This window comes from Ochotona princeps, chromosome 2 (genome assembly GCF_030435755.1).
Source record: "Ochotona princeps isolate mOchPri1 chromosome 2, mOchPri1.hap1, whole genome shotgun sequence".
NCBI classification, from domain to species: domain Eukaryota; kingdom Metazoa; phylum Chordata; class Mammalia; order Lagomorpha; family Ochotonidae; genus Ochotona; species Ochotona princeps.
In genome coordinates, this window is record NC_080833.1 from 20377410 (window position 1) to 20388124 (window position 10715).

The window sequence follows — 10715 nt, forward strand, 5'->3', positions numbered from 1 at the left end:
TCACAGGCAGTTTCTCCATTCAGTGCCTGCCCCTCCTCGGAGCTGCTGCTTTTCATTATATAGCCCCAGAAGTGAGATTCACAAATCAGAAGGACAAAGCTATTTTCAATTTTCTCACGCACCTCCGTACTATGTCCTCCAGCAGTTACCTATTTCACATTCCCGCCCCCAGCCAGAATCCATAACCACGAGATTTCCTACACAAAACATCTCCAAGCCTTTCAAATTGAAGACAACCTTTTCTACAGGCCATCCCATGACGTCACCGCCGTGTAACTCCCTGAGGAACGCCCCCAAAGGAGACGGCCCACAGCCCCGGGCACTGCGCATGCGCCTCTGGCCAAGTTTGGCCCTATCGCCACCCTTACCTGACCGGGAGGCGGTGTCGAGGTTTTGGCTTCCTGGGCCTTCCTGCCAGAACGAGGCAGAGGAGCGGTCCTTGTGGCCGGGCTCGTCCGGGGCGGGGACTGGTTATCGTTGAGCGGCGGACGAGTCGAGGTGAGTGTGATTCCCGGCGTGGCGAGAATTGGAGCGCTGTGCCCGCCCATTTGTCGTGTAAGTGCGCGTGTGTCTGCACGCGGGCCGTGGGGGATTCATTGCATCTTGATGCGAGAACTGCACGCCCTTTGAGGAAAACCTGTTTTTTCATCTGTTGCAGGCCCTGCTCCTGGCTGTGAGTGTCGCTGGGCCCCTTCGAATCGCCGCGGCCTCCTCTCTGGCAGGTGCACAAGTCAGGTTAGGTTCTGACTGTAGTCATCTGTCATTCGCACCACGTGGTCTCAGAGGTTCCGTAGTGTTGGATTCGCTTTCATTTTCATTCATTCTTTTTGGAGAGCTGGGGAACTCCCACACACTGACCGGCTTACTCCCCCACTCCTGAGAAGGGGCTCAATACCCGTCTCCCACGGAAGTGGCAGGGGCCTAACTCCTTGCACCTTCGCCTGCGCTTCCCAGGGTGGGCATAAGCAAGAGGCTGGAGTCGGGAACAGAACAGGGACCCCCAGTCCAAGCACCCCAATAAGGAGCTGTGGGAATCCCAGCAGGTGCCTTTAACCCACACCTGCTTTGCTTTAAAGGAGATGATGTGGAGGGTCGCACAGGTAGCTTCTAAAGCTTCCCAGCTTCAATCTTGATGATTCCATTGTATAACCTCTACAATCATATCTTTTTCTGTTTCTGCTGTCCGTGCTTGAGAGTAGCCGCCTCAGTAGCTACTTGAACTATTTTGAGTGAAAGACTTAATTTCAGGACCAGTACCAACATAGATGTGATGTCTGTCCACACCTATGATGTCTTAATGAATGCTACCCTTTTTGCAGGTGTATTCTGTGCCTGATCTGCCTGGGCAACTCTGAGTCCAATTTTGCTGTCTTCAGCTTAATCAGGTACCATGGAGGCCCCGCCGGTCACCATGATGCCCGTCACGGGGGGCACCATCAACATGATGGAGTACCTGCTGCAGGGTAAGTGAGTCGGGCAGTTTCAACAACTTGTTTTCATGCTCTTGTTTGGTTTTTCTGGAGACAACTGTTACGTAGTCAACAGACAACACTTCAGGTGTAAAGCCACTTTTCAAAATAAATAAATGTTTTAATGGCAGAGTTGGACAAACAGAGAGATCTTCATCCACTGGTTTATCCCCATGTGGCCACAACGGCTGGGACTGGATCAGCTGAAGCCAGCAGTCAAGAGTTTCATCTTGGTCTCTATGTGGGTGTAGGGACCCAAAGACTTGACTAGAAATGGAGAATAATTGTTGAAGTGAATGACAAGATAAAAGTATTACTAAATTCTTCATAGCTACTATTGCCTGTTACAGGCTCTGGGCTCAAGGCCTGCTGAAAATAAGCATGAACAGAGAAGGCCCACGTGCTTTCTAGTAGATGTAAGACATTGAAAGGGAGGGGCTGACACAGTGGCGTAACAAACTAATCCTCCACCTGCAGTGTCAGCATTCCCTATGGGTGCTGGTTGCATCCTGGCCACTCCACTTCCCATCCAGCTCCCTGCTTGTAGCCTGGGAAGGCAGCAGAGGATGGCCCAAGTCCTTGGGCCTCTGCACCCACATGGGAGACTTTGAAGAAGCTCCTGGCTCCTGATATCAGATCAGCTCAGCTCTGGTCATTGTGGCCATTTAGAGAGTGACCCAACAGATGAAAGATCTTCTCTCTGTGTAAAAATCTGCCTGCCCAATAAAAATATATTTTAAAACCCCACATAATTCTTTTTTTAAAAGATTTATTTATCTTTATTGGAAAGGCAAATCAGATTTATGGAGGGAAGGAGAAACAAAGATCTTCTGTCTGCTAGTTCACTCCCCAAATGGCTTCAGTGGCCAGAGTTGAACCCATCCAAAGCCAGGAGCCAGGAGCATCTTCTGGGTCTCCCACATGGGTGCAGGGTCCCAAGGCTTGGGCCATCCTCTACTGCTTTCCCAGGCTACAAGCAGGAGCTGAATGGGAAATATAGCAGCCGGGACATGAACTGGTGCCCATGTGGGATCCTGGTGCTTGCAAAGTGAGGATTTAGCCATTGAGCTATCATGCCAGGCCCATGATAGCTCAGTGGCTAAATCCTCACTTTAATTCTTTAAAAAAAAAAAACAAAAAGAGAGAGAGAGAGATCTAAAGGAAACTACTTTCCCTAATGGTCTGGAATACATTGGCAGTGTAACTCTGGAAGTCTCAGGTCTGGGCCCTGTGTGTCAGAAATATTATACTGAGCTGTTTGGGTTTTTCTCTCTGGGTTTTCACCTTCTGGGAGTCCTGTGATTCCTCATGTCTGATAGGACTAAGCAGTGCCTTTTCCCTCACCAGGAAGCGTTCTGGACCACAGTTTGGAAAGCCTTATCCACCGCCTGCGCGGTTTGTGTGACAACATGGAGCCCGAGACCTTCCTGGACCATGAGATGGTGTTCCTCCTCAAGGGTCAGCAGGCCAGCCCGTTTGTTCTGAGGGCAAGGCGCTCCATGGATAGGGCGGGCACCCCCTGGCACCTGCGTTACCTGGGACAGCCAGAAATGGGAGACAAGAACCGCCATGCCCTGGTGCGAAACTGCGTGGACATTGCCACCTCCGAGAACCTCACCGACTTCCTGATGGAGATGGGCTTCCGCATGGACCATGAGTTTGTGGCCAAGGGTCACTTGTTCCGGAAGGGCATCATGAAGATAGTGGTGTACAAGGTCTTCCGCATCCTCGTACCAGGAAACCCGGACAGTACCGAGGCCTTGTCCCTATCGTACCTGGTGGAGTTAAGTGTCGTTGCGCCAGCTGGGCAGGACATGGTGTCTGATGACATGAGGAACTTTGCTGAACAGCTGAAACCTCTTGTCCACCTGGAGAAAATAGACCCCAAAAGGCTCATGTGACCAAGAGGACCTGTTGGCATTTTGAAAACTAACTGCAGCTTTTAGGAAAACAGTGGGCAGTGGGATGGCCCAGTTCACTGTGGCAGCCGGACATTCTTCCTTGCCCTGTTCCTCTAGTGTGGTGATTTGACTTCTGGGTTGCCTTCCTAAGTGAAAGGCTCAGGATGGCACTGTGAAGCTGCTATATGTTCACTTTTGGAGAGAAAAAGAAAACCTCTTACTGTTTATATTTGATGTTTGTAGCATAATATGAACTGTGTTCTTTGGGAGTGAAGGTTACGAGAAGTGCCCGTAATTCTGTGATTTTAATTTCTTGCTCCTTTACCCTACTAATTTCATTACCAGTTGGAGCCCCAAAAATGACAATTGTTAGTTTTAATTTGAAAGATGATAATTTTTATCACATTTGTTGCTGAAAAATTTTTTGAAATAGAAACAAAAATAATACTAGCCAACACTATGTAATGGTTCTATTTTGGTGCATTTCCTTCTGGTTTTTGAGAACTCCCCCATCCACTGGTTCACTTCTGAATTACCCATCGTGCTTGGGGCTGAAGTCAGGAACTAACTGGGTCACACTGGTGGCAGGAAGCCTGTCACTGCTGTCTCCCAGGGTCTCTCTGGCAGGAATACAATCAGGAGCCAGAACTGGGAATAAAACCAGGTACTTCAGGCTGGAATAGAGTTAGCTTAACCACTACACCAAATGCCTACTCTGGTTTTATTTTATTTTATTTTATTTGGTCCTGGATATGCCTTTTTTTTTTCTGTTTTTTATTATTATTATTTTTTTAATTACATTGTATTATGTGACACAGTTTCATAGGTACTGGGATTCTCCCGACCCCTCTCCACACCCTCCCCCCTTGGTGGATTACTCCACTTAGTTACATAACCACAGTTCAAGTTCAGTTGAGATTCCCTCATTGCAAGCATAGAGTCCAGCATCTTATTTTCCTACTCTGGTTTTATTTGTAACAAATTTATATACATCAGATAACACTAATTTTTAAAATTCCATATATGTGAGTTTGTAGCTTTTTTATTTTTCCATCATTGTTATTAGCATCTTCTCAGCAAGTTAATCCATAGAATATTTACCAAAAGAAAGAAGCTCATTTTTTTTTCTTTAAAAAGAAATTATGTTGAAAGCCCTGGGGCTGGTGCTGTGGCATAAAGATAATCGTTTGCCTGCAGTGCTGACATTCCTTATAGGTGCCTGTTGAGTCCTGGCTGCTCTGCTTCCAATTCACCTTCCTACAGAGAAAGCAATGGAGGACGGCCCAAGTGCTGGGCTCCTGCATCCACGTGGGAGACCCAAAAGAAACTGACTCCTCGGCAGGGGAATATGGGGGTGCTCCCCTGCTGGACGGCTAATCCCACTGGAGAGTGTGAGCTGGGATGGGGGCAGACCAGACTAGGCAGGGCTACAACACCTGTGCGCCTCATGTGGACTAGATCAGGGAAAAGCCAGGCTGGGCTGATTATTCCTACTGGTGCAAACTACAACTAGAGTGGGTGAGGGTTTTTTGGGCTTTGCCACAGCATCAGGTGGCAGAAGCTGGCACTGGGGGCTAATTCTGTCAAGTCAAACCACAGAACCACCTGGAAAGTGCATAATCCAGGACTGGGAGTGGCCTAGAAGGGAATAGTTGGCTCCTCCCTCTTGGGTTACCACTCCCATGGGAAGGCATGAAAGGACAGGGGCTGGAGTGTCTAGACAGAGAGGCACCCAGCAATATCCGTGAGGGCTGGATAGTGGAGCTGGTTAGATGAAACTAAGCTTTAATACCCATTGACATGTATGAGAGCTGAATGGAATGTGGGACAGACTGGACTAGTCTGCTACACATACTGGCAAATCAGGGTAGCAGGCAGGCCTGGTGGGTGTTATTGTGTGTAGCTCTGACTAGGCTACAGCTCCCACTGGTTTATGTGAGTGCAGAGTGTGTGTGGGGCAGAGTCAGGCTGGACTACAACACCCATTGGTTCCAGTGGAAGACAGGGCTGGAAACAGAACCAACCCAGCAATTGCAACCACCAGCTGATTGAGGTGATGTACTGTGCCGGGCCCTGTGCTTGCTAGCACATTACAAGAATCTGGTCTGGGAACACCTCAGACAAAGTTTCTTTAGGGATCTCCCCAATTGAACTGCTGGACTCAAACCCTAAGCATGAAAAGACAAAGGACAGAACAAGTCAATCAACCACCTCAGCCATATGTTGGCAGTGAAAAACAGGGCAAATGGAGACTCTAAGATGGACTATGTCAATCAGTGGATTCTTCAACGACGTCATCGTGCTTGGAGTGGTGAGACTGGCAGCGATTCATAACTGTTGAACTGTCAAAACCAGTTGAGCAAGACCCTCGAAGCATGCCCCACATCAGGGACCTGGGGTGGGTGGGAGACTGGGTTGGGCTTCTCCCTTAAAACCCCCTTACCTCAGATACATGAAGGAAACAATGTGGAAATAATAGTCTTACCCATTTTCCTGTAGCCCTTGAACCTTTTTACCCTAATTAACTATGTAAAGATTGCCAAAAATATAAAAAAATGGAAAAAGTTAAAAAAAAAAAAAAAAGAAACTCTGGCTCCTAGCTTCAAACCAGCCCAGCTCTGACCACTGCAGCCATTTGGGTAGTGAAACCAGCAGATGGAAGATCATTCCTGTCCCTGTTTCTCTCTACATACATGTAAGTCTGAATTTCAAGTGAAATAATAATTTTTTTTTAAAGTCCAGAGTTATAGAAAATGAAAGAGAAAAAACTTGCATCTACTGCTTCACTCCCTAGATGGTGACAGTGATCACCTGGCCAGGCCAAAGCCAGCAGCTTCCTGCACCGGTCCCTGGCCCAAGCGCGTAGGCCACCATCCACCAACCCCCAGGTCAGCAGCACAGAGCTGCATTGCAAGTGGAGCAGCTGGGTTGCAAACCAGTGTCCATAGGGCATGCTGGCATTGCAGGTGCTTTACCCTGTGTGCCATTAGCACTGGCCCCATTTATGCTTATTTGATACTGCCCTCCTGAATGCTTCAGGTATGTGAAAGATCCTCATTTGTAAACAGCTAGATTTATTGATTTTATTACAAAGTCAGATATACAGAGAGGAGGAGAGACAGAGAGGAAGATCTTCCGTCCAGTGATTCAGACCACAACGGCTGGTGCTGTACCGATCGGAAACCAGGAACCAGGAACCTCCTCCAGGTCTCCCATATAGGTGCAGGGTCCCAAGGCATTGGGCCGTGCTCGACTGCTTTCCCAGGCCACAAGCAGGGAGCTGGATGGGAAGTAGAGCTGCCGGGATTAGAACCAGCGCCCATATGGGATTCTGGTGTGTTCAACGCTATGGCTTTAGCTGCTAGGCCATGGAGCCAGGCCCAAATATTTTCTATTATAATTGTTACCTGTATTCATTGTATTGATTTGCCATACTTATTATAGTTCATAGATTCATTTTGAACTTTCAGTTTGATTTGTGTTTTTTAAGATTTATTTATTTTTATTGCAAAGTCAGATGTATATATAGAGGAGGAGAGACAGAGAAGATCTTCTATCCAATGATTCACTCCCTAAGTTACCGCAACTGCTGGAGCTGAGCCAATCCAAAGCCAAGTGTCAGGAGTTTCATCTGGGTCTCCCGTGCAGTTGCAGGGTCCCTAGGCCTTGGACCATTCTCTACTGCTGCCTTCCCAGGCCACAAGCAAGAAGCTGGATGGGAAGTGGAGCAGCCAGGACATGAACTGGCAGTCAAATGGGATTCTGGCACTTACAAGCTGAGGATTCAGCCATTGAGCCATCACATTTTTTTTTAAGATTTATTTATTTATTTTTATTGTAAAGTCAGACATATATTAGAGGAGGAGAGAAAGAAAGATCTTCCATCCACTGATTCACTCCCCAAGTGACAGCAATGGCTGGTGCTGCGCCAATCCGAAGCCAGGAGGCAGGAACTTCCTCCAGATCTCCCATGCAGGTGCAGGGTCCCAAGGCTTTGGGCCATCTTCGAGTGCTTTCCCAGGCCACAGGCAGGGAGCTGGATGAGAGATGGAACTGCCGGGATTAGAACTGGCACCCATATGGGATTTCAGCGCATTTAAGGCGAGGACTTTAACTGTTAAGCTACTGCACCGGGCCCCGAGCCATAACATTAAAAATATATATATATTTCGGGGTTGGTGTGTTGTTGGTTTAAAACTACCTATGATGCTGGCATCCCATATGAGCACTGATTTAAGTGCTGGCTGCCCCATTTCCCAATCCAATTCCCTGCTAATGAGCCTGGGAATGCAGCTAAAGATGACCCAAGTCTTTTTGGCTCCTGCCACTCTATGGGAAATTTTGAATCCCAGTCTGGCTTCTACCTGACCTTGACCCAGTTACTGTAACCAGTTGGTGAGTGAACCAATGGATGGAAAAACTGTCTTGCTCCCTCTGTCACCTTGACTTTCAAATAAGTAAATAAATTGAAATCTCTCCCCCCCATACAGGGTCTTGGTACATGCAAGGCAAGGATTTATCCACTAGGCTATGGTGCTTGAACCTATGCAATACATTTTGTTCCTCTTAAAAATTAGCACCACAAGTGGGCATTGTGGTGCAATGGGCTAAGCTGTTGTCTGCAACACCAGCATCTGATATCAGAGCATTGGTTTGAGTCCCACTGCTCCACTTGCAGTCCAATTTCTTGCCAATACATTTTGGAAAATAACAGTATATGGGCCCCTGCCACCCATGTAGGAATTGTGAATTGAGTTTTGAGGCTTTGGATGAGCCCAGCAGAGATCTTTATGGTCATTTGGCATGTAACGCCATGCATGAAAGATCTCTTTGGCTTTTTCTCTGCTTTTCACATAGAAGAAAATTCTTTTAAAAGATTAGTTTTAGGCCTAGCGCTGTATCCTAACAGTTGGAGTCCTCGTCTTGAATGTACCGGGATCCCATATGGACGCCAGTTCTAATCCCAGCAGCCCTTCTTCCTATCAAGCTCCCTGCTTGTGGCTAGGGAAAGCAGTCAAAGAAAGCCCAAAGCCTTGGGACCCACATAGGAGACCCGGAAGAGGCTCCAGGCTCCTGCATTCAGATTAGCTCAGCTCTGGCCATTGTGGCCATTTGGGGAGTAAATCAACAAACGGAAGATCTTCCTGTCTCCCCTCCTTTCTGTATTTCTGACTTTCCAATGAAAATAAATACTTTTAAAAATTAGTGCTGTTTGTGTGGTGTGTTTTTGCTACTAACGTACATCAAATTCATGTCCTCCAACTTGCCTGTGCTTTGCTAGTCATGGTAACCATGTTAGTACTTTACTCTGTGATGGATATCACCTCACTTGCAATACAGAGAGTATTGGCACTTTCATCTGGTAGCTGAGAAGAAGTTCCTGGCTGTTGGCTCCAGACTGATCCAGCTCCTGCTGTTGTGAATATTTGAGGAATGAACCAGCAGATGGAAGATCTCTCTCTGTCTCTCTCTGCTTTTTTTCTAACTCTGCATTAAAAAAAAATCTTAAAATATTGGGAGGAGGTATCACTCTGGCATAATTGATTAAGATGCTACCTGTAGGGCCCGGCGCAGTGATCTAGTGGCTAGAATCCTCGCTTTGAACATGCTGGGATCCCATATGGGCACTGGTTCTCATCCCTGCTGCCCCACTTCCCATCCAGCTCCCTGCTGTGGCCTGGGAAAGCAGTCAAGGACAGCCCAAAACCTTGGGACCCTGCAACCATGTGGGAGACCTGGAGGAAGCTTCTGGCTCTCGGCGAGGCACTACCTGTTGCAGCCACTTGGGAAGTGAATCATCGGACGGAAGATCTTCCTCTCTGTCTCTCCTCCTCTCTGTATATCTGACTTTACAATAAAAATAAATAAATCTTCAAAAAAAAAAAAGATGTTACCTGTAGTTGCTGCATGCCTTATGGCCACTGGTTAAAGTCTCAGCTGCTCCACTTTTGATCCAGCTTCTTACCCATGTGCCTAGGAAAGCAGCAGAAAATGGCCCAAGTCCTGGCTTCTGTCTGAGGCTCACCCAATGCTGGCTGTTGCAGCCCTTTGGGGAGTGAACCAGCAGATGAAAGACCTCTCTGACTCTTGTTCTCAGCAACTCTTCCTTTCAAATAAAAATAATAAAATACAGAACTTTAAAGATTTCTAAACTTTTTTTACTTCTTGTACATTTGACAGAGCTCCCATCCTCTCTCCAAATGTCTATAACAGCTGCAGCCCAACCCCAGATGCCCAGTCCAGTGGCAGGGACCCAGCTGATTGAGTTATCACTTGCTGCCTCTCACAGCATCAGCAGGAAGCTGCTACCAGGACCCAGAACCAGGACTCGAACACAGGAACTCTTCTAATGGAGACAGCTTATCTCAGCAGAGTCTTAACCACTAAGCCAGATGTCCACCCCAGGCATTGACCTTATGGTTCAAATTTATTTTATTTGAACAGTCTTTACGTACTCATTGGACACAATTTTTTTCCTACATTTTATTACATCATAGTTCAGCATTCTAATTTAGGTCTTTAAGACCTTTGGAGTCCATCTTGTATAAAGTTTCAAGTAAAATCCCTTTTTTGTTTCTTGCCATGTTTTGCGGTCACCCTCTGGAAAGCGATCTTTCTGGTGCTTTGTGATGGTTTCCATTTTAGGCTTCACTTCTAAGCTCCCCATCCCGACACCAGCCTTTTTGTTGTTTCATGAGCAGCAACACACTGTTTTTATTATTGAGGCTTGGTGGCAGAGCTTGTTCTACCTGTAGAGCAAGTCTCCCAACATTTTTCCCCCTTCAAAATACACATTTACAGACCTCTACTCCTTCATATTCATTTTAGAGTATGTTTTAGTTGATCATCATTCTTACTGGAATTTTTTTTAAAGATTTATTTTTATTGTAAAGTCAGATATACAGAGAGGAGGAGAGACAGAGAGGAAGATCTTCCGTCCGAAGATTCACTCCCCAAGTGGATGTAATGGCCAGTGCTGCACCAATCCAAAGCCTAGAGCCAGGAACCTCCTCCAGATCTCCCACACAGGTGCAGGGTCCCAAGGCTTTGCGCCATCCTCGACTGCTTTCCCAGGCCACAAGCAGGGAACTGGATGGAAAGTGGGGCAGCTGGGATTAGAACCGGCGTCCAAATGGGATTTCAGCGCTTTCAGGGCGAGGACTTTAGCCACTAGGCCACACCGTTGGGCCCCTTACTGGAATTTTTAATGGAATATTCCTTGAATGTGTATAGTTTAATTTGGGGAAGAACTGACATCTTTTTCCAGAGCACTCCCTCCCAGGATTCAGTGTGGCTAGTTAGCTTTACTTCTCTCACATCTCCACTTAGATGTCAAAGTTTTCCT

The 10715-nt window shown here is 47.0% G+C and overlaps 1 protein-coding gene across 2 annotated transcripts; it reads left to right on the top strand.

The window, feature by feature from the left end:
- The first annotated feature begins 502 nt into the window (after positions 1 to 502).
- Positions 503 to 3665, top strand: MED18 (mediator complex subunit 18). Of its 2 annotated transcripts, none has more exons than XM_058660810.1 (4): positions 503 to 555; positions 659 to 735; positions 1320 to 1463; positions 2817 to 3665. In XM_058660810.1, the coding sequence occupies exons 3-4, from the start codon at positions 1391 to 1393 to the stop codon at positions 3368 to 3370; spliced, it is 627 nt and encodes a 208-aa protein (XP_058516793.1). In that variant the 5' UTR covers positions 503 to 555; positions 659 to 735; positions 1320 to 1390; the 3' UTR covers positions 3371 to 3665. The 2 variants fall into 2 exon arrangements, with proteins under 2 accessions (XP_058516793.1, XP_058516794.1); XM_058660811.1 differs by having other exon boundaries at positions 659 to 722.
- The last annotated feature ends 7050 nt before the right edge of the window (positions 3666 to 10715 follow it).